At 46.9% G+C, this 24092-nt stretch overlaps 2 protein-coding genes across 5 annotated transcripts in view; one reads left to right on the forward strand and one right to left on the reverse strand.

Annotated features, from left to right (window-relative positions):
* Wdr25 (WD repeat domain 25) overlaps positions 1–6606 on the reverse strand; it is a 136248-nt gene extending 129642 nt beyond the window's left edge. For all 3 annotated transcript variants that reach the window (XM_076921190.1, XM_076921189.1, XM_076921188.1), the window contains exons 1-3: positions 6524–6606; positions 3303–3406; positions 2097–2919 (exon numbers count right to left, since the gene is read on the reverse strand). In XM_076921190.1, the coding sequence (XP_076777305.1) occupies positions 2097–2891 (795 nt within the window). In that variant the 5' untranslated portion in view covers positions 2892–2919; positions 3303–3406; positions 6524–6606. The remainder of the gene's footprint in view (positions 1–2096; positions 2920–3302; positions 3407–6523) is intronic.
* A 71-nt stretch (positions 6607–6677) lies between these two features.
* Positions 6678–24092, forward strand: part of Wars1 (tryptophanyl-tRNA synthetase 1) — a 34768-nt gene continuing 17353 nt past the window's right edge. The window contains exons 1-4 of one of the 2 annotated variants that reach the window (XM_076921191.1): positions 6678–6776; positions 12358–12527; positions 18086–18299; positions 19838–19946. In XM_076921191.1, the coding sequence (XP_076777306.1) occupies positions 12417–12527; positions 18086–18299; positions 19838–19946 (434 nt within the window). In that variant the 5' untranslated portion in view covers positions 6678–6776; positions 12358–12416. Of the gene's footprint in view, positions 6777–12357; positions 12528–16608; positions 16707–18085; positions 18300–19837; positions 19947–24092 lie in introns of those variants that run through there. The other variant, XM_076921192.1, reaches the window with a different exon arrangement.

The raw sequence follows: 24092 nt of genomic DNA on the forward strand, positions 1-24092 counted from the left end.
CGCCTCCGTAAGAGCCCCTGTGAGCAACCCTGCAGGCTGAGCAAGCCATGAGAGCAAGCCAGTAAGCTGCAACCCTCCATAGTTTGCATCAGCTGCTGCCTCCAGGTTCCTGCCCTGTTGGAGTTCCTGTCCTGACTTCCTTTGATGATGGACTACTGTGTAAAAATGTAAGCCAAATAACCCTTTTCTCGCCAATCTGCTTTTGGTATTTCATCATAGCAATAGTAACTAGGACAGGCACCAGCCTTGTTTTTTAAGACTGAGTCTCTCACTAGACTGTATCTCACCACATAAGCTAAGCTAGCTGACCAGAGAACACAAATGACTCACCTCTTTTCACCTACATAGGCACCCATCTTTTTACAAGGAAGGGTTGAGACAAGAGTTTCACTGTGTAACAAACCCTAGCTATTCTGGGCTTACTTTGTAGACCAGATTGGCATCAAACTCACAGAGATCCTCCTGCCTCAGCCTCCACCTCTGCCTCCTGAGTGCTGGGATTAAAGGCGTGCACACCAGGCCCTGCTCACCTACCTTTGTTATGTGTATTCTGAGACTCATGCTCAGGTCTTGTGATTGCAAGCACTTTACTAACTGAGCCACCACCCCAGCCTATACTACATGCTTTTGAAAACACAGTTCTCAAGTGACCATGTGACACAGGTATAAGTGTCCCTCCCTTTTGCAGATGAGACATCAGACTCTGAGGGAGACCCACTTAGGCCAGAGGCCAGCTACCCTGTACAGGCTGTTGGAGGCCATGTTCTTCCAACAAGAAGCAACAAGAGGCGTCACGGCTTCTTAGCAAAAGATTAAAGGAGTCAGTACTCAGTGCTGGGAGCACTGGGGAGGTGTGATGTCCCCACCGGCCCCTAGCGCTTATGTGTTCCATACATCTCAGGCTCATTTATCTGCTGGCTATAAGTTGCAGCTACAGGTTGCACTTAAATGTATTGCATGGTGGTACATGCCTTTCATCCCAGCACTTAGAAAGCAGAGGCAGGCAGATCTCTTTGCCTTTGAGCCAGTCTGGTCTACACAGTGTGTTCCAGGCCAGCCAGGGCTAGCCAGGGCTAGCCACACAATGAGAGCCTGTCCAAAAACAAAACAAAACAAAACTCCCCCAAAAAACAAAACCACACTGCATCCCCCCCAAAAACAGATGTCTACTTTCTCTGACCTCACAGGCAATAGAACATCTATCTCTTCTGTGTTTCTTCCTCTCTGTCTCTCTCTGTTTCTCTGTCTCTCTGTCTCTCTCTGACTCTCTCTGTCTCTCTCTGTGTCTCTATCTCTCTCTCTGTTTCTGTCTCTCTGTTTCTGTCTCTCTGTTTTTCTCTCTGTGTCTCTCTCTGTGTCTCTCTCTGTGTCTCCCTCTCTCTCTCTGTCTCTATCTCTGTCTCTCTCTCTCTCTTTCTCTCTCTCTCTGTCTCTCTCTCTCTCTCTTGTTCGCACACACATTCTCTCTCATAAGGGCCATAAGCCTTACAAGTAACCCTGAACTACTGTTTTGGAGGACGCTCTATAAATAAGTATCAGCTCTGGCAGGGTAATATGTAAGTATCAACCTGCTTACAGCTGTGTACGTCACAGGATGTACTAGTAAAGGTGACAAAATGTTCAACCACAGGAAAGGAAATGAACTATGGCATACTTGAGTTAAAATAACGTATACATGCAGAGCAGTGCTAGTACAGCCTTTAATCCCAACAGAGGCAGGAGGATCTCTGTAAGTTCAAGACCAACCAGGTCTATAGAGCGACTTCCAGGACAGCCAAAGCAATACAGAGAAGCACTGTCTTGAAATTAGAATATATATGTATTATTATCAAATTAAGTAAAACGGTTACCATCTGTCATAACACTGTAGTGCTACAGCAAGGAAACACTGGGAAAGAAAGAAATGAGGCAGGAAAGACCAAAGATCTGAGGCTGAGCAGAGAACTCTCTCTCCAGTGTACCAAAGAGAACTACAGAAATCTCCAAAGTGAGTGTGTAGCGTGTGCCCACCCACTGCCTGCCTGACTCCAATAAATGTAAAACATCCCAGTAGCTTATGCCTAAGAGCTACTGGGAGTTGTTGTCCCTCATCTTACCTTGAAGGTTTTGTCCATGGAAGCAGAGAGAAGCATGTGGCTCTTACAAAAGACTGGACACCACTGAATGCTGTTGACTGGGCCCCTGTGGCCTCGCAGGTGGAAAAGCACTTTCTTGGGGACTGTAGTCTCTCTGAACTGACTGTTCAAGTATGGCTGGATGAACTCAGACACTGTGGGAGCCACACAGAGTGGAGCCGGGGCACACCCTGCAGGGGACCCCGGGGGCTCTACATCTTTGTCCCCACCTGCTTCTAGACTCGCTTGCAGCTGCCTCAGTCTCTTGGGGATATAGGGAAGCACACAGTCCTCACCCCTTTTCCTCTGAGAAGAGCTGGAATTTGCAACGGTGCTTTCAAGCTTGCTTTGATCCTCAGAAGGTCTGAGGGCATCCCAGGCAGGTTTTAGTGGCTTAAAGCAGGCAGCTGCTAGGGGCACATGGCCAACTGGAGCTCTGCTCATCCACAAAGAAGGACGAGAAGGCTCACTGGTGGGGAAGGTGGTATCAGGTTCCTTTGAGGGCCACTGTAGCCTCTGGCTGGGACAAGACCCCGGGTCACTTCTCCAGAGCCGAGCCAGCGGCAGACGTTGCTTCCCTGGGTCTTCATCAGGAGTGTTCCCTGTGTGCTGTGTCCTCTCTTTGGTCATGCCCACTGGGCTAGACGCAAACCCAATCCCAGAAGGTCTGCTCATACCAGAGGCGTCGTCACTCATCTGACCTGCAGTATCTCCACTTCTGGCAGGGTCAGCCTCGGACTCAGAGTCAGAGTCATCATATGCCACCAGCGAGGCCATACAGTCACACAAAGGTGACTTCCTAGAACTAAATAAGATCAAAAGTGAGCAAATGTGAATGCGTGAATATTTCTACATTTCAGAGCAGAATGTCCCCTTGAAAGTCGAAGACATCAAACACCACAAACACATAAAGAATAAAAAAAAAGGATTTCAGATATTTCAACATAAAGAAATTATGTTTGGTGCAGGAGAGGTAGCTCAGTGATTGATAGTACATACTGCTCCTCCAGAGGATCCAAAGTCATTCTCCGGCCTACCTTGGGTAACTCACAACCCCAGGTATCCCTAGCTCCTGAGGACCCAACACCCTGTTCTGCCCTCCATGACTGCCTTCACTCATATGGACATGCCCATACACCAACAATATATGCATGCACATAACTAAAAATAAAAAAAAAAAAAACATACCTTGTTAAAAAGGAAGAACGAAAAAATATACGCTGTTTGGGCCAGCAAGATGATTCAGTGCCTTAAAGGTGCTTGTCGTCAAGCCTAAGTTTGATCCCTGGAACCTACATGGTGGAAAGAGAAAATCAACTCATGAAAACTGTCCCCAGACCTCAACATGTTTGCCTTGACATGCATGCCATCACCCAGACATACATACAAATAAAAGTATAAAAAAAAAAAAATGATGTTTGGCGAGATACATATGATAACCCTAATTTAAACATTACATAATATATAAAAACCCAAGCAATAGTAAAAAAATAAATGGATTGCCTATTAAGTAAACATAATTAGTTACAACGTATGTATGCGAGTGTGTGTGTGTGTGTGTGTGTGTGTGTGTGTGTAGACAGGGTTTCTCTGAATAGACCTGGCTGTCCTAGAACTTGTGTGTGTGTGTGTGTGTGTGTGTGTGTGTAGACAGGGTTTCTCTGAATAGACCTGGCTGTCCTAGAACTTACTCTGTAGACCAGGATGACCTCAGACTCATCAAGGTCCATCTGCCTCTGCCTCCTGAGTGCTGGGATCAAAGACATGGGCTGTCACTACTTGGCTTTACACATAATTTTTTAAATGGAAACCTCTGTAGGGCTGGGGCTAAAGCTTGCTGACAGAACTCTTGCTAACACATGTGAGGTTCTGGGTTTGCCCCTCAGCACTGCAAAGCAGAAGAGAAGAAGGAGAAGGTAGAAAAAAGCAAGAGGACAACAACAAGCTAGGTACGGTAGTGCTCGTGAAGCTGAGGCAGGAGGAATACGATTTTGAGGCCATCCTGGGATACACAGCAAGACCCTGTCTTTAAAAGCAAACAACTTCAGCCTGTTGGTGGTGGTGCACACCTATAATCCCAGCACTCAGGAGGCAGAGGCAGGTGTATCTCCGAGTTCGAGGCCAGCCTGATCTGCAAAGTGAGTTCAAGGACATCCAGGACTACACAGAGAAACCATCTCAAAAAACAAAAATAAAAACAACAACAACAACAACAGAGCACCCACCGGGCATGCACAAAGCCCAGGGTCGGGTCCTAAGGCACCGGTCTACCCAACTGTGGCAAGAGCAGTTCTAATCATGGCATCCAAGTTTGTTTGTTTCACCCCAAATGCACAGGTTCACACAGTACTAAATTAACTATTAAATTTTTTTCCTGGAATTCTGAGCATTTACAAACTTCAATCAGCTAGTTCTAGGTAAGTGCTTTGGTCTAGAACTCAGTATTTTAATCCTGTGACAAGAACACAGTAAGTACAGACAGGAAGAAAATACGGGTGCTAAGCATATCACATCCAGCAGAGGGCGGAGTGGGACAGTGTGCAAGCCTGGGCCTTGGACCAGCTAGCCCAGCTTCTTTTTTTTTTTTTATACTTGTGTGTTTGCTGTATGAGTGCCTGTGGGGATGTGCAAATCTATGCTCCTACATACAAGGAGGCCAGATTACAAAACCCTGTGCCGTTTCGCTTTCCATCTATTGGAAGTGTGATCTCCCTGTCTGTGATCTCTTAAGGGCCGGGTTACAAGCAAGCGTGTAATGGCTTGCTACATGGGTGCTGGGATCTGAACTTTGGTTTTCATGATTTCAAAGCAGGTGCGTTTAGCAGATGAGCCTCTCTAGCCCATTCTGTCAAGACAAGAACTCACTATGTAAGCCAGGCCGGTCTTAGTCCACAGTCTTCCTACCTCAGCCTTCCCAGTGCTGGGATTACAAGTATATAGCACAATGTCAAGTCACACACTGGGCTTCAACATCCCACTCAAAGCCTATCCCCTAATGGCACTATTCACCTAAGAACCCTATTGCCATACAAGCCTGCTCATCATCCAAGGCCTGTAGTTATCATTCCCACCAGCAGCTGAGTCCAGGTGGGTAACAATGTCCACATTTAGAGTCATCTTCTAAAAACGACTTCTAAAACCAGCTCCAACCAAACTAAGATCCCACTGGCAACTAATTACACACAGATAGAACCATGCTCTGTAAATAATATGATCTCTACATGTTCAGCAGAGATCTGAGGCCAACCTCCTGGTTCCTCAAATGGAACCCATCAGATTCCCACCGCCACACTATATATAGCTCAGTCACAGCCTGGATGTTCAGCTATGTGGTTATCTGCAGGGTAGACTCACAAGACTCACAAAAGGGGCCTGCAGCAGATCTGAGGACAGTGCAGCCCATCAGCTCCACGGGGCATAGAAAATGAATGACAGCAAGAGACTGGACACCTGATGCACTGCATCACATATAGATTTCATTCACTCACTCAACATCTGCCACAGGAGACAAAACTGTAAATGATGCCTTTCGCTCAGCACACTCACGAGCCATAGGAAGCCAAACCCATCCCCCACTCCACTTGTGAGCCAGAAGATGTCAGGGACATGTGAACTCAAACGGAAAAGGGTATGGGCAGCTGGGCCCAAGACGACATCTTTTTATGGAGCTGAGACAGGCCTCCGAGATCACACCAGTGTGACACTCTGGAGAGGCTGAGGGAACAGAGGTGATCACAATACTGAGACTAAAACACAATCAATGCCAATTAAGAGGAGTCACGGGTAATTCAAGAAAACACACATGAAGGGAGAAGGCTAAGAGAGATGCACACAGTTTAGGAGATGATGGCTGACATTTTGTACCCAAGTCTAAAAACTGCCCTAGGGAAGGGGGGGTTGTGGTAAAACCAAGAGGAAGAGGCTAATGAGGAAGAGTACTGAGGACTTTAGAAGAATACTAAAAGGGCTAAAGGGAGCACGGATACGTGGGGCGGGGTGTTTTGCTCACTGTCCAAGAACCCTCAATCTAGACGTATTTGTAGACTGCAAGCTGAGGGGACAGGGAGATGAGGAAGTTAAGAAAGACAGAATTTTCCCGTTCAACAAACGGGTCCTAGTTTCCTACTCTGTGTTAGGTACTATGATGGATCTGATGTGGGCAGAAATTAAAACACTGATCTTGTCCCAGACGCCACGGATACATGATGGGAAACAAAAACCAGACACAGGCTTTGATGGATGAAGTTAGCCAAGCTGTCAACACTAATGGGTACAGAGTTCAGAGCACAGCACTCTACGGATGAACGGGAAGAAAAGGAAGGCGAGCGGCGAACTGAGCCCAGTGCTAAGAGGCGGGAAGCACGCGGCCGCCAAGTCCCGGCCCCCTCCCGCCCGGGCCCGCCGCTCACCACACACACGGAAGCGCTCGGTACACCCCTACAGCGGTCCGGCCAGCACTCGGGCTGCCCAGTAGTGTTCCACCACGACGCTGGGAACCTCAGCCAATCAGAGATGGGATTTGCCCCGCCCCTGGCTGGACAGCCAATGGCGGCATGCCAGGACCGGAAGTTGTTCCAGCCGGCTGGTGTTTCCAGGGACGCCCAGGAGGTACCGGTGGCTGAACCAGCGGTGCTGACTGGTGGGGCCGAACGGGGGCAGCCGGTAAGTGAGGAGAGGGTGGTCAGTGCGCCGGGAGCGAGGGAGGGATGCCGAGGTGGCGCCAGGGCTTTGGGCTGGCGCCGGGGAGCCGAGCTCTGAGCGTCCAGCTTGGAACCGGGCTCTCTGTTCTCTGGGCACCGGCACCACGAGGGACCGGGAGGCTGCGGCGGCACCGCCCACCCAGCCTGTCATCGTTTCTCACCCCCTGGGCTTTGCCATCAGTCCCCTCCACGAAGTGTTTGTAAAGCTCCTGGTGCCAGTTTCATAGATGAGGAATCCGAGAGCATAGCAGAGAAGGAACGCTACTTGCCCACGGTTTCATAGCAAGCTTATGCCCAACGTTAAAAGCCGATGCTCTCTGACCTCGGAGTCCCTATCTCTTCGCTACAGTGCACCACTTCAGAGCAGTACTGCCTCAGGGAATGTACACGGTGATCTGCCCGGCCCATTCATCACTATCCTACACACAATTGGAATGATGCTGTGGGTGTGGGGCTAGGAAAGGGTAGGGAGGTCATACAGCGGTCAACCTGAAGAAAGGGACAGCTGATGCAATGGCAGGTAGCTCAGGGTTCTTGAGAGTTTGATTGGCCCTCAACCTCCTCCTCCCACAGCCCAACTAGCTAGCCACTGGCTGGACTTGCTCATGAAGGAAGCTGGTCAAGTGGCTAAAATGTTTCTGAGAACCTGAGTGATTTCTAGGAAACCCCTCAATAAGTGAAACTGAAAGGGTGTGGCAAAGCAAGAAAGAAAAACAATAGACTCTAAAAAAAGAAAGAAAGAAAGTGGAAGAGGAAAAAGGAGAGTATTAAAGACCTCCACCCTGGGTGGACAGTGTCATCTGCTCAACTGTGCAGCATGATCAGGGCCCTTGGATTCAACAGCCAAGGTACGTATTGCCTTCTTGGCTAGGCTTGCAGCTAGTTTTCTGTTGTTCCAGTGGTCTGGTTTACCTACCTTATATGAAAGTGTTGAAGACTTGAGAAGGGCATGTGTCAGGATTGGGAGGTTGTGCATTTATTTCATCTAGTTGACTCAAGTCAGATGATGCCCTGGTTTTGAGGAGTAGATGCAGTGGGTGCCCAGTGACCTGTTTGCATTCAGAGCTTGCCCTGTAGCATCTTCAAAGCTCCGGCGGATTTGGCCTCCTTAAGTGGTCAGTGTCCAAATACATTGGCATTCTTACTGTGACAACTGAGTCTGTAATGTCTGTCTTTGTAAATTAGTGTCTTTCTCTTCTAAGGTAGTGTTCGTGGGGCTCGGCTTGTAGTTCAATTGTTAAAAGGCTTACTTGCCGGGCTCTGGGTTCAATCCCCAATACCTTTGATTGGGAAAATAACCTTTCATGAACTAGACCATCATCTGTCCCCAAGTTTAGGAGTGTAAAGAACTGCTTGCTCTAAAAGGGTTTTGTCTGCGATCGTGTCAGTCTGAAGCTATTGTTATCTACTCTTTGAGATTACAGTCCCAAGGTATCTAGAAAGTTCCCTAGACCACCCTCTTTCCAAGCTGCCCCTAAAATCTTGCTGCCTTCCTCCCTCAGGCTACAGAGTCTGTGGGTCTTACCTGTGAGGGTTTCCTTATGGTCCAAATCCTTCTCTTTCCTATTTGCTCACACTGTAATGTGCCCCTTTCTTTACAAGCCTACTGTGTCATCTAGAACAATGCTATTTTTTTTTTCAAATGAGCCATAGATTAAAGGGCCTGCAAAGGGGAATTACAGGTGGAGGAGCCTTCATAGGTTTCTCATCAGCAGCCTACTGTGGGTGCTCTGGAGTAGGCAGCTTGGCTTTTTTACAGTCCCAGTACTTTTGTTAGGGGGGATAATAGATAACTTCCTGGTTATAACCTCTTTCTTTCTCCCATATTGCATTAGTAGTTGGATAAATAGCATTTCCTTAATAAAGAGACAGCTTCTCATCTGGAGTTGATGTGGTAAGTCCTTGAGACAGTGGTCCTTCACCTTTTGGCATCTTGGACTCCTTCATAAAGATGGTAAACTTGAGCACTTCTTACAGCCAGGTACAGCCAATAAATATGCAAATATTGATATATTCAAGAACTCCTAGCTAAACACCTCTGAAATTAAGCTAATTCTAAAGGTTAGCAACCAAAAATGGGGAGGATGAAGAGAGCTCTTCACACAATAAAGGTAAGTGTGTAACTACGTGAAGTAAGGAAGGTGGTAGCTCTGGTTTCTTTGCCTTAACCATTCCTAGAATATTCACTCAAGAAATTGCCTTTCGGGGTTGGGGATTTAGCTCAGTGGTAGAGCGCTTGCGCCCTGGGTTCGGTCCTCAGCTCTGAAAAAAAAAGAAAAGAAAAGAAAATTTCTTCCACTCTCTTGGTTTTTCCTCATTCTTTCCCTCATGCACTTACACACATACACACTTACACACTTACACACACACACACACACACACACACACACACACACACACAGAGAGAGAGATTTAAACATTGGCCATGCATGAGCAACCAGGAAAACAGATTTTATCTGTTGTTTCCTCTGTCTGACTTAGTTTATATGCCTCTTCCAAGTCAGACTTGTAATACTTGAAGAGAGGTGCTCCCCTACAACGTGGGTCCTGATTGCAGATCCCGTTCTAGCGGATTACATCACCTCCCATCCCTGTTGCAGTGGAAAGAGACTAGCTGTCCCAGGCTCACTCTCAGTCTCCCTGGCACTTTTTCTAGGAGGTGAGTGCAAATTTGGCCACAGCTGATTGCAGTCTTTGCAGAGCCCCACATTTGTGGAGAAGTAGGGTAAACAAAGGCAAGTCCAGAGGTAACCAGAACAAGGCAGATGTTACAGTGGGCAAAGAAAGTAGAGGTCTAAAACCTAGAAGAGACCCAAGACAGTCTTCCTGGTTCTCCCCAGATCTCAGAGGGTGTGGCTCAGTGCCAGAGCATCACACCAGAGATGGCCTTAGGTCCTGACTGACTCAGCCATCAACTAGCGCAAACACTGGTCTTTTATGTTTGCTGGGATGGAGGATCGGTTTTGGGGGGTGGAGGGGTAGGGAGTGTCACAACAGGGTCTTAGTATATAACCCCAGGCTGATACTGAACCCACTAACTCACTCTTTGTAGCCCAGGCTAGCCCAAAGTTTACCAGTCCTTCTATTCAGCTAGAACTGTACACCAACCACCATGCCCAGCTAAAACCTGCACTTACAAAGAAGATATAAAAGAACAGGCTAGAGGAAGAGGTTGAGCTTACTGATTTAGGAGAGTCATTCATAGTAGAAACTAGAAATACATGTGGTTTACACCCTCACTAATCACAATTCTACCAACTCAGCGGCAGAGGAAGTGCTACAACGAAGTAGAGCAGGATGTTCCAGGGTCCCGGGGCTGCAGTAGTTGGGAATGACTGTGAAAAGCTGAGGTAGACTCTCAAAGACGCAGAGGCCAAACAAAGGAGGGGAGAGATCCTGGACAGGAGGAAGAAGAGCAGGACTCTGAGAGCCTATGACTGAGATGGACTCTGATACCAGAGCCTGACTTCTCTGGATCTGAACCTCAGGCAGATTCTCGTGGCTTTCCTGAGCTAACAGGATGTACCGTGACAGCTTGCTCTTCTGAGACACTGGGAAATCCACTTAACCCTTTGTGTCTAGAAGTCATTTCTATTGCATTCATTTCTCTCATCTGATCCAAGCAAATATGCCCATAGAAAATCTGCAAGGACTAGGAGTGTCCTTACCCCCTGGCTTCCACCTTCCTCCCCGCTGCTCAGCCATGAGGCCTTGCTCTCCAAGTCAGTCCCTCACCAAACTTCCCTTTCTGGGAATCTGGTGAGAAGATTCTCAGTGGCTGCTGTCCCATCCTAGTTTGGGTATTGGAGTTCAATGACTTGTATGAAAACGGTAGCGTTGAACAAATTTAACCAATGGATAAATACAAACAAATGGCATCTCACTGTGCATCTGACTGAGAGGTAGGTAGGTGGGGGACAGTGGCTGAGACCACCCAAGCATTTGTCCTCTAGTTGAAACCTTCCATCCTGCAGGGAAGCTTGTATAACATAGGATGTTGTCAGGAAGGTGACCCAACAGTATGTGCTGTGAGGGCGTAAAGGTCCTGTACTGCTGTGGAGAAGCTCATTAAACTCAGAAAGTAAACAACTTACTAGCTTCAGGAAATCCCTGAAATTAACCAGATATGTTGGGGTTCCTCCCTCAATCATACATGAGTAGTAAAGACTGCTGAGAGAGACTCTCAGAGGAACCCAGCTGTCCAGAAAGGGCTCAGATCACCCTAGCTGCCTTCAGGCTCTGTGGTACCCTCCAGGTGACTAGCTTTCATGAGCTATAACCCATGCTGGAGTGGCACTAGGTGATACAGCTGCCTTTGAGTTGTCTACCCAGGAAAACTCATTGGTTCAAAGTGGGGTAAGGGGTCATAGGGGCACAGCACTCACTGGCTCACCACTTTGGACTTCTGTGGTATGCTTAATTGGGTCTGTTCACAGAAGTGAGGAGACATTTTCTCTTGTGTCCTCAAGAATACTGTCAGATTTCCATATCCATGAGTGGGGAGGACAGATCTGTCACAAGATTCTGGTGAGGCTCAGGTGACTTGATGCATAGAGGAAAGGAAGTTAGACCAACGTGCCAGGTCAGGGTGCTCAGTTACTGGTCCAGCACCGGCTGCGGCTCCTCCTCTCACGCCTCCTTTACTGCTCATATAAGTCAGGTAAAGCTGAGTTAGGTAGATCCCTAGAGCCCTCACTCCCTAACCTGGGAATAACAAGACTGGAAGTACACTTGTATCTTGCTTACAGTTGTGCTGTGTTCCTGCATCAGTTTTTTCTTGTTTGTTTCTGTTTGTTGCCCTTGAGGTAAGTTTGAAAGTTCCAAGAGTTACCATTTTATCAATAAGAAAGTGACTGTCCCAGCAGGACTCCAGATGGCCCGGTCCCCACCCTTTCCAGTGTCGTTAGCGATAGTGACTGATAGAAGGTGCAGGCACACCTTCCCAGCTGCAGTAAGGCAGCAGTGGGATGGCGAGGCTCGTGGTCCGCATGCTCTAGAACTCAGAACAGACAGGGCCTTATCCACCTGGACCTTGCTATGAGAGCACGACATTTGGCCAGCTAGAGGCCATGTGGTATTATGTGTTCTTTATGGCTGCAAAAGCCTGAGTGTTTGTTCCCGAGGCACTAAAGATAAAGAACAAATAAGACTTTGCAGAATGTCTTTTGGTCTGGTGAATGTAGCCTTACTAACGTGTGTTTGTATCCCAAGCAAACATGAGTTCCTCTCTTCTGGGCACTAGACAGGAACAAACATCACCCTGTGCCAACTTACTGTTTACAAGAATGCCCTCCTGTGCTGGCCTCAAGTTCGTACTTCCCACTAATGCCTTTCGTTCTCGTTGCCAGCACTGATGCTGCGTTTTCATGATCCCCAGATTTCTCCTTGCCTTTTCCCGTTAATGTTCTGTTGCCCGTTCTCTGTTACAGCTCAGCTACCACGTTTTTCTGAAAGAAAGGCTGGGTGCTGTAAAGGAAGCACAGCTGCAGCAAAGTGCTCATGGCTCCCCACCCTCATTTCCCATTTCATTTTCTTCTCCACAGAGTTTGTCTCCACTGCTGAACACACCTCACAAGCCAGCTGCAGGCCTCGGTCCTAGAAGATGGCAGACATGCCCAGTGGCGAGTCCTGCACCTCTCCACTGGAGCTGTTCAACAGCATAGCTGCTCAAGGGGAGCTCGTGAGGTCCCTCAAAGCTGGAAATGCACCAAAAGTAAGTGATTTGTCGGGCTCCCCAAAACATGCACCTGAGCCTCCACTCCTGCACAGCTGTCTGGGTACAGTCTGCTAAGTTCAGTGTCATTCCTATCCCTATGCTTGACCCTTTGTACAGTAGGGAGCTGGTCCCCAAATCCTCAGAGATGGCAGATCCATGGATGCCCAAGTCCCTCACATACAGTAGTATAGGATTCACGTGTGAGATGCTTTATACTTTAGGCCAGATCTTAGTATTGTGTGTTTTCTATGTAAACAGTTCAAACTGCTTACTGGCTGTTTACTGGATGCTCTGTGTTTTTTGTTTGTTTGGTTGGTTTGGGTTTTTTGTTGTTGTTTTTTGATTGGTTGGTTGGTTGGTTGGTTGGGTTTGGGTTTGTCTTGTTTTTGTTGCTATACTGTATCTGTAGAGGATATACTAGTTCCCTTTTTGTCTGTTGCTGTGACAAAATGCAGGACAAAAGGAACTTAAGGAAGAGAGTGTGTTTGGCTCACAGTTTAAGGTTAGTTCTTCCTGACAGGGAGAGCACAGAGGTAGGACTGTGAGGCAGCTGGTCACATCGGATCACTGTCATGAGCTGGAGATGAATGTGTGTGCCTGGCTCTCTCGCCATGGAATGATGCCACTGCATTTAGGGTGTGTCTTCCCACCTTAATTAGTTGACAGTGAATAAAGTGACATGTGGCATGTGTACATCCTCGGTGCAGATGAAGAACCTCTTTGTGTTTAGTAGTTCCTGTCCTGTGTTAGTTGAACCAAAGGATATAGAACCCACAGCTACAGACCCTGACTGCCCTAGTGTCTTCCAGACTCTTCTCCTCAGCTCTGATCGTGCACAGATACTTTTTTTCAGTTTGTACCGTTGAGTCTCTTAAGGTTTGTACTTGGGCATGCCTACTATGTTCCTCCTTTCTTTATTTCAAGTCCAGGGCTTTGGCCCAGACCGTGAGGGATTCCTGCTTTCAGGGACACTTCCCCTCCTCCAGCTGCCAGGATATGTCGAAGTTCTAGTCAGTGCATTATTAGTACAGGCATTATTACACTATGTCAACACATAGACAGCTGAACCATCAACTAAAGCATGAGCCCTTTTCCTTCCCTTCCCACCTTCTGTTTTCTCTGGGGTTAATGTTTGCCTTAATTTCTGTTTGCCTGGCCTTTTCTGTCTTCTTCATAATGCAGATAGGCACCACATAACACAATCAAAGACACCAAGTCTGATAGGTTGGGAGCACAGTCAACGTTGTGTTTGTGGTTAAGCTACTTTTGTATGGTTCAAGCTTTTGTTTCCTGTTGGGTGGGAGTTGTTTGTTTGGTTTTGGACAGTGGGGTGCTGCCCCGCTAAGGAAGCATCCTGCCTCTGTCCTGGCTACTCTTCTCATTTCTATCCAGATAGCTGACCCAAAACACCAGCTTCAGAGAGGAAGAGTGTCTTTTATCTCACAGTTTGAGGATCCAGTCCCTCATGGTGTCAGACACATCTATATGATACCCCAACCCCAGGATGGTATTACCCACATTCTAGGTGGATTGTCCCTCACCTGATAAACCACTATGGAAACATCTTGATAGACATACCCATCAGTGTCACCTGGGTGATTGCAGATCTGATCAGGGTGACAATAAGAGTTAACTATCACAACCTCAAGACCAGGTATCCAGTCCTGGTGTGTGCATACAGTATACTTTTATCATTAAACTTCTATGCCCACTTACTAAATAATAGGGAGATTTGTGCCATATTACCTTAGCAGAAGCCCCTATACCCCGTGTTTATCCAGTCTCTTGACTGCATCAAAGCTCACATCAGTCAGGTAGTGGGCCTGTACCATCCAGGTTAGCTCACTGGTGGTGTTGATGCTTAGTACACATTCCTCAGACTCTATCCCACCATTAAGCAGTGTAGCCTATCATGGCTCTTCTCTGGGTGTTGAATCTCAATACCCAACAGCTACTATGGAAAGATAACTTCTTGGGCAGTCTTGCAGTCTGCCAATTTACCTTCCCTAAGGTTTGATTGGTAGCTAAGCTGGGTGTGGAGTTCTGAGATGGAGGAAACTTTTCCTTAGAATTCTGTTGTTTTATTTTGTCTGTCACAGAATCTCAATGTAGCCCAGCATGGCCTCAACCTGCTTTAGGCAAGGATACCCATGAACTTCTGATCTTCCTGCCTCTGCCTCCTGGTTGTTAGACTAGAGTGATGGGAAACCACACCCAACTTCCCTTGGGTTGTAGTCCCTATGGCTCAGTCGCCATTGTTTGTCAGTGCATTTCGTAGTCCTCACTAGGGACATTGGAGTCCTTTCTGTTCTAGAGCCCTGACATTCCAGGGATAGGACCAATACTCCTTGCAAACTTTAATTCTCAGAAGTGATACTGTTCATTTGATCTATTTGGTTCTCTATCTTCTGTTTTTAGGTCAGAAACCGCTCCTCTGGCTTTCGTATTTCTTGCTGCTGCTTTCATTTCTTTCTGTCTTTGAGGGCTGTTTCTTCACCCTAGCCTCCTGCTGCCCTCCATTCCTCCTGTCATAATCATAAACTCCCGAGTGTCCCTTTGGGCATGCTCCTTAGTTCACTGAGCTGGTGATGCTAGTGCTCCTGGTGCTCTCTGCCCTTTGTGCCCCCGAGTCTTCCGGGTGAGTCTCTTCTTCCTCTCCTTTCTCATCACAGGTGTCACAGATGTGTGTTATAGCTTGCCATCTACTCAAGGCCTTGGAGACAACTGTCAGCTGTCCTCATTGTGAGGAGATCTTAGCTGTGTATAACCCCTTTCCTAGATAGCTGTGGGACTTGTTTTGGTTGAGGAATCTTTGTGTTCAGAGTATTGACTTCCTTTCTTGGAAATCATATTCTCTGTGATCGGCTATCTAGAGAGTATGAGTGGCTGGTCTTTGTATACTTCCCACTGTTATGGATGGCAGTCTCTGGTCTATGAACCACTGTCTTCTCATGGAAACTTCTGGAAGGAATGGGGCCCAGACATGAGCTGAACTGTTTCCTAAACAGATCTAGCTGGCTTTCCTGTTATTGCCCATATGTTATTACTCCATCCCCGATGCCTGGGTCTCTGGTAGTCCGTGGTGTCAAGTGGGCTCACTGCCCTCCTAACCATCTCTTCTTAGCTTTTCTTTTTCTCATGTCTCTCAGTCTGTCAGTTGCCCCTGAACTTCACACCTTCTGGGTCCTATAGCTGCCACCCTGCTCCTGTTTTCTTTGTCTTCTGGGATTGTCCTTTTTAAGGAGCTTGCTAATAGTGGGTTGTAGAAGCTGTCAGTCTGCATCTTTAATGGCAGCAAAGGCACGTCATGCTCTTTTGCTGCTTCCACTCTTAGGTCTCCATGCCTCCTCCTCTGCCTTCCATCCAGCAGTCTTCTCAGACGTCTGTTATGTTACCAGAGTGCCGACCACCTCACATTCAGCTCAGGAGCTTTCGTTGGTCATTAGTCTGAGCAAACTATTACATCTTAAAGGAAAGTGGTGTAGAGAAAAAGTCATGTCCAAATACCTGATTATCCAGACTCACCATGTGGGCTCAATGAATTGGACTAAATGGTTTTCAGGCAAAGCCTAAGATAAATAAAAGACCCAAGAATTCATCATTTCTCTAAGCCTACTTTGGAGGCTAACAATGGCATTTCTATCAGTTTAACATTAAATTTGAGTAACACTGTAATGTTTTAATTAGTAGTCCCTTTTGTTTTCCATCCTCATTCTGAGACAAGGTCTCACTGTAGCCCCTGGCTGATCTAGAACACACAGAGATTCACCTGCCTCTGTCTCCCGACACCATTAGAACACTGGCTTTTAAGATGAGTCTCTATGTCCTGGCCCACACTACATTGAAACAGGAAACAAGTCAGGCAGGTCTGTCCATTCCTTTTTTCTGGGCTACAGAAGTTCCCTGAGCAGGGACGAGGTTAGATGTTTCCTCCTTTCAGAGTCAGATCGGATAAGAGTAGAAATTGTCAACAGTCAGTGATGAAAAGATTCCACTTGCTGTGTATTTCAGAGCAAGGCAAGTCTGCTTGCAGATAATTCTGCAGATGAAACTTGTTAAACATTTATTTTCTTTCCAGTGCTGAGCCTAGGACTGCTGAGACAGCAGAGCAGCTGTCCAGTGAAGGCATCTTCTCTCTTGTGTGAGCTATAGACATGGAGTTATTGATTGCATGAGGTAAAGTCATTTTGATAACAAATTCTAGATAAGTTTATTTGTTTGAAGCACTGTTCACCACAGAATCCTAGCTCCCTTTAGCCGGGGTATTGTACCAGTGAACAACTCTCTAAATGAAGTTGGAGTCGTGGTAGTTCTTCCCCAGGAAGCCCAGTTTGTAGTACATAGTGCTGTTAGTGTAAGCTGCATAAATATGTGTGTTTCCCTAGGCAGGCAAATTAGACTGTGTAGTCTCAGGGGTCTCATACCATTACGGGTCTAGAGCGTGAGGCCACAGCATGATTTGATCGCCTTAATTCGGCCTGTTCTTTGATCCTTCTGGGGTGGCCACTGTGAGCACCTAGAAAAGAGGGGTCTTCAGTAAGTTTCCAAAGTGCCCAGGAATGCAGCTTACAATTGCTTCTGCTGCTGCTGTTTCCTTTTCTCTTTTTATTTCTCTTTTTAAAAATAAAGTCTTGTGTACCCAGACTGGCCTCCAGCTTTCAATATAGCCAGGAATGACCTAGAACTCCTGATCCTCCTGCCTTCACTTCCCACGTGCTGGGGTTGCAGGAGTCATAAGCATGGAGACACTAGAACGGCCTGGTAACTAGCCAGAGAGATGGCTCAGCACTTAGGAGCCTTTGCTTCTCAACAGAGCAACTAACTGGGTTTGGTTCTCAGCCGCCAGTGGCAACTCACGAAGATCACTCCAACGCTAGGAGACCTAGTGCTCTCTTTTGGCCTCCACAGGCACACATATGGCATATACACACATACATACACACATACATACATACATACATACACGCATACATACATACACACACTCATACACATCAAATAAAAATGCATCTTAAAAAAAAATAGCTTGATGAGACTCTGTCATCCAGTGGTGTCCCTGTCTCTGAGTGTCCCTCGGTGTACACTTTCCCTGGCCTTCACCTGCTTTCATGACATGTCTTTGAGTTGCCGTCAGGACTCCTCTGGCCTCTTTGGTTGTGTCTGTAACTTTTCACCCTCACCTGTGCAGAATATACCATGGTGCCGGATGCACTCTGAGCTCCATTAAAGGAGATGTCACCCACACACCTTGTCTTAAACAATGGTGCATTCCATGGCACAGCTACTGCCCGTGTGGTTCTGGTCATGATCTGTAGCACTAGAGTATCAAACAAATGTAAAGTATACCGGAGCCCGGTTTTCTGCCTCTTCAGGACAACTCCCTGGCTCTCAGAGTCCTCAGCAAGCACTTGTCAAGGTTGTAGAACCACACACAGTGATGGACGCCGTGTGAACAGACGGCATGTGAAAGTCCTGCCACAGTGCCTGCCACCTGACTGCTTTTCTGCAGACCTTGGCCTTTGAGCATTTGAGCATTCACCTTGTTTTCCCTTTAGGATGAGATTGACTCTGCAGTAAAGATGTTGTTGTCATTAAAAATGAGCTATAAGGCCACCATGGGGGAAGAATACAAGGCTGGCTGCCCTCCTGGAAATCCAACTGCTGGGAGTAAAAGTGACCCAGATGCCACAAAAGCCAGCGAGGATTTTGTGGATCCATGGACAGTACGGACAAGCAGTGCAAAAGGCATCGACTATGACAAGCTCATTGGTGAGTTGTCACCTGCCTCCCTCACAGCCCCTCAGTGTCTGGTAGTGACTATGGTGTCCTCCTCATTGGCATTTCTAAATATGTGTGCTTTTGCAAACTTCTGTGTATTTTTAATTGGCACAGTAATTGTGAATATTTTTAGGACAGGATGATTATCCATATATGCGTACCCTGAATAATGACAAAATCAGGATACTTAACATGTTTATCAGCAACAACAATTTTATTTCTTGGTGGTATTTTAAGTTCTCTCTGGTAGCTGTTGTGAAATACACAATCCATTAGTGTTGATGGCATCCATGGAACTGTTGGTGAGCCATCAGAATCCGCTAATCTCACCGTGACAGCCTCCCCCATTCTCTCTGCCTGCCTTGTACTCTCCCTTTAGATCCCACATAGGATGAGATCCTATAGTATTTGATCTTCTATAACCACTGATCTGGTTTGTCCTTGGGGGTTAGCTCTATTGTTGTAGATAACAGAATTCTACTTCCTTTCATAGTTAAGTTGTACTGTGGGGTGTGTGTGTGTGTGTGTGTGTGTGTGTGTGTGTGTGTACACCTCACATTTTCTTTGTTCAGAGACACATAGGTAGAGTCCACCTTGTGAATAGTGCTGCCATCAATAGAAATTAAGATAATTTCTTTAAACATACTAATTTCAGCATCACATACATGATAATTTTAAATTTTGAGTTATTTCTATTTGTGTTATTTCTAAGTAAAAGGATTCAATATCAAGAAACAAATAGATCCTGGGTTGTGTGTTGTAGTCCCCAAGGATTATTTTAAAATTAGGTAACAATGAACCAAACATGGAAGCTCGTACCTGTTACCTTGTGATGAGGAATAGAGGCGAAAGGGTCAGAAGTTCAAGGTCATACTCAGCCACATAGTTCAGTGACAGCCTGGGACAGACACGTCGATTGTCCCAAGAGTCCAAAGTTTGAAATGATACAAAATGACATATTTCAGAATCATGATCTGAAGCAAGCAACCTGGTAGGGAACGAAGACATCACCTTCACACCCTTCCTCCAAGGCACTTGCTGTCCTTGATTGTCCTTGACAATTGTCAAGGAAGAAACCACTGAGGTGTTCATGTCTCTATCAAGACTACTTCAGTAACCTAAAACATAGACTGTCACTGAGGGGAGAGTCTCTTCAGGACCAACATGACTCTAAGTCAGCAGTTTGAGACATGTGGGAATTGTGGCTGTTGTCAGTGTAAGCTACACCCTAAGGAGAGTGTGTGTGTGTGTGTGTGTGTGTGTGTGTGTGTGTGTCAGAACTGACAGCCACACTGCTTTCTCGGTGTGTTCCCATCACAGTCTAGACTCAGGCAAACAGCACTGTAGTATGTGGTTTACCCCTATTTTGCTGATGGGGTCTCAGCTATTTTGCTACAAAGGGAAAGGACCTTTGTGTGAGGGTAAGCATTACAGCCCAGAGCCTAAAGAGACAGGGTCATTGAGACAGGTCACTAAGTCTTTTGCATCTAAGTGAATCGTCTCTTCTGTTTCCCGATGTTTTTTTGCAGTTCAGTTTGGAAGCAGCAAAATTGACAAAGAGCTGATAAACCGAATAGAGCGGGCCACTGGCCAAAGACCACACCGCTTCCTGCGCCGGGGCATCTTCTTCTCCCACCGGTCAGGACCCTTCCTCTGCTCTGGGTTCATAGAACTGGGGGATACTGGGGAGGCCTGGTACCGTGGGCAAAGTGAGGCTGCTGTAGTAACTCCTGTGGAATCACCTCATCCCTTCACCTGCAAATCCTCAGCTTTTCTCTGTGAACTTCACTGGTGGAGGTCACTCTTGGCAGGTGAAGTGCAGTCATATTCCGTGCTGTAAATTACAAAGGGCCATGAGAGCCAGGGAGTGTTCGGTCCAACTTGAGTACTTCCCACACAGTAAGCAGTAGGCTTCTTGAAGTTACCCACACTCTTTCTCCCCCTCATGAGTGACATCAAGAGACATTTACAGCAGAGCCCTGGGGACACAGTATCCCTGCTTCGGACCATAAATTCTATGCAGATAACATCAAGAAGGGCAAGTTCTAGAAGACTTCTTGCCTCTTCCTCCCACAGACTGCTTCTCCTCAGCTCAGTTCATGGAACTGATGATCTGAAGTCAGGGTGTTCTGTTCTATTTGTGCTTCAAGGAGCACCCAGGAAAGAGCATTCCCACCCAGACACTTCACAGCCTGTCTGCAGAGGGCTCTGGGCCCTGCTCAGGCCACATTGGAGAAAATAGAATCAATATTTTTCTTAATTGAAATTGAATGTTGGGCTGGTGAGATGGGTCAGCAGGAAAACAAAGGTGCCTCCTGGCAAGCCGGGCAACCTGAGCTGTTCTAAGTAGGACCCATATAGGGGAAGTAGAGAAGAACAGACTCCCTCAGAATACCCTTTGACAGTAATATACACACCATGGTGTGACTACACATACAGAGAGACACAATTAAATCAATGAATGCAATTTAAAAAGTTGGGGCCAGGTGTGGTAACACATACCCTTAATCCTAGCACTCGGGAGGCAGAGGCAGGGATTCACTGAATTTGAGGCTAGCCTGGTCTACATCGAGTTTCAGGATAGCCAGAGATACACAAAGAAACCCTGTCTTGTGTGTGTGCATGCAGGGCTGGGAACGTGGGGGCTTGCTAGGAGGACAGCAGGGAAGGGCATCTGCTTCTGCTTCTAAACCTAACAACCTGAGTTCAGGTCCCACATGGTGTGAAGAAAGAACCAATTCCCAAATGTTCTCTGACCTCCACACATACAAGAGCACACACTCATACACAAAACAAAGAATTAATTAAATGTGATAAAAAACTTTTTGTAGAGAAATTGAATTGATATATCATAGAATTTGACTTTTTAAACTGTACTCTTCAGTGGTTCAGTGTTTGCAAGTGTCTAATAACAGAGGTTGTTATCCCCAGCAGAGAGTTTTCCCTGTACACAGTCACTCCCTGGTTCTCCCTCCCCAGACTGGGTGCTGGCCATACCTGCAGTCCCCCCGCACGGAGAAGGTGCAAGCAGGAGGAGCAGAAGTTCAGGGTCTTCTGGGACCACATAGACAACTCAGGGCCAGCCTAGGAAACTTGAGGACCCTATCTCCAAAATAGAAAGAGCAAAATCCAGCAAATTCTGAGATAAAATATATCTCCCAACTCCATTGTTTTTCAAGATTATTTTAGCTCCTTGCACTTGCATGTGAATTTTAAAATCAGCCTTTTCTTTTCTATAAGAAATGCCTCTGGGATTTTAACAGAGGTTTGTCAATGCAAAAACATAGCTCTCACCCTTCAGAGAATAAGATAATTTATTCTGGAGCCAAATATGAGTGACCATAGCCCAGGGACAAATTTATTCCCGAAATACCCTGGTGTTCCAATGTGATAACAACTTCAGAACAAAAGAAAGCCATGACTGGGGGGCAGGAGAGGGACCCAGGCCGATCTGCTTTGGGCCTCAGGTGCTGTCTGATGGTACTCCTGGCTTTGGTAGCAGCTCTGGCGGTTGCTTAGAACATTCCAAAAACAATACCTGATAAGCACAGAGTTGTCCAGTCACACACTAAGGTGAGCAGTGACTGGCTATTGAAGAAGCTAACATGGCCCATAGTGTTCTTAACCACCTGTGTGCCCCACCATGCCTGGCCAACCTGCAGAGTCTTGAGCACAGGCAGAGCTTTCTCCTGGGACTTGAGTGTACCTGGTATTCCAGATCTGTTAGCTAGTTTGGTGAATATTGTGATCTTAAAAGACTGTTGGGTTGTGGGCTTTGGTTTGTTTATTGAGACATGGTCTGACTGTAGCCTTAGCTGGCCTAGAACTGTTGCTGCTATTCGTGCCGAGGTGGGGTCTAAGTTTCTGGGCTGGCCTGGAGCTCACGGTCCTACTAGGAGCGCAGCACACCCAGCTTCCCAACTTGCCTTGTGGGAGTTTCTGACTGATAACTTACTCTTCTTGGCTGTGAACACACCATGCAGATGTTTGCTTTTCTCCTAGTTTATTATCGTATGCATGTGTGTGATGTGTTTGTGTAGCCACTGCATGTAGCTACCAAAGGACAGCATGTAGGATTTGGTTTTCTCCCAAGAACCCAACTCAGGTCCTCAGACTTGGAGCAAAGCTTTTTGCCCGCTGAGCTGTCCCATGACATTGATCGTATAGCCTCTAACCTCTTAGAGCTCTCGCTGCCCTGCACCCATGTTCTTACGTAATAGCTCAGGGAAGGCATTTACACATTCTGGAATTGACAGACAGAAACTATTACCTAATGTTACCTAAGAAACTGGGGGTGAGATGGCACCTACAGGCTCATCTCTAATACGGCCCTTCTGGAAATGTGTGCATACGATGGCCTTGGCTGGGCCTGGCCTAGTGAACGATGATATGCCCTCTGGCCACATGAAAAGCAACTCAGGACATGGCTTTTCTCTGTTCCATGTACCCATTAAAATTAATTGGGTGAAGCTGAGTGTAGTAGCTTCATCCCAGCAATCAAGAGGCCCCAAAGGCAGGCAGATGAGACCAGCCTGGCTATATAACAGGTTTTAGGACAGCCAGGGCTACATAGTGAGACCCAGTCTCAGAAATAAAAAAAATATTTGGGTGAGTTTGGACAGTTGCAGTTCTGTGCTGGACATGTGTTAGCACCTGGAGAGGAGGCAGGAATGGGGTTCCCAGGCTACTCTAAGCTACACAGCAAGAACCTGACTCAGAACAGGAAACAAGAAAGTGATGCATGCCTCTAATCCTGGCACTTAGGAGGTAGAACACAGGCAAATTAGGGGTTCAAGGAAATCTTTCACTACTCAGTGAGTTCAAGGCCAGGCTAAGCTAAATGAGACCCTTCCTACTAAAACACACACACACACATATACTCACTCTCAATGTGCAAAGCAAACAGTATATACAAGCCAGAAACCAGCCTTTTGCCCTAGATCATGAAAGAAGATAGCACCAGAATGGTTTTTGTCTGTTGATTTCTTTTTTGAGGCCGGGTATCATAGCTCAGGCTGACCTCTGTTTCATTACGTAGCTGAAACTCTCCCTGACCCCTGTGCCTGTAACCCAGAGCACTGAGACTGCACTCATGCAGCGCCACTGGCTGTGCCTGTAACCCAGAGCACTGAGACTGTATTCATGCACACCACTGGCTGTGCCTATAACCCAGAGCACTGAGACTGCAGTCATGCAGCACCACTGGCTGTGCCTGTACCCCAGAGCACTGAGACTGCACTCATGCAGCACCACTGGCTGTGCCTGTAACCCAGAGCACTGAGACTGCACTCATGCAGCGCCACTGGCTGTGCCTGTAACCCAGAGCACTGAGACTGCACTCATGCACACCACTGGCTGTGCCTGTAACCCAGAGCACTGAGACTGCACTCATGCACACCACTGGCTGTGCCTGTAACCCAGAGCACTGAGACTGCACTCATGCATGCCACTGGCTGCACATCACTCTGATCTAGACTCCCTTACCCAGACCTCTGGGAAAAGGGATTTATTAGTCTTTGTCTGCAACACCTCTCCACCTCTCCTCACAAACAGCTCACTCACTCCCAGCCTGTGGTTGGTTTCAGACACAGAAACACACATACACTTAAGTAAAAACAAAGTTTAAAAAAGAAAGAAGGCTGGGCATAGTGGTGTATGCCTTTAATCCCAGCACTCAGGAGGCAGAGGCAGGGGGATTTCTGAGTTTGAGGCCAGTCTGGTCTACAGAGTGAGTTCCAGGACAACAAGAGCTTCACTGTGAGTCCCTGTCAAAAACAAAAACAA

Source organism: Arvicanthis niloticus, chromosome 23 (genome assembly GCF_011762505.2).
Source record: "Arvicanthis niloticus isolate mArvNil1 chromosome 23, mArvNil1.pat.X, whole genome shotgun sequence".
In the NCBI taxonomy this organism is placed as follows: domain Eukaryota; kingdom Metazoa; phylum Chordata; class Mammalia; order Rodentia; family Muridae; genus Arvicanthis; species Arvicanthis niloticus.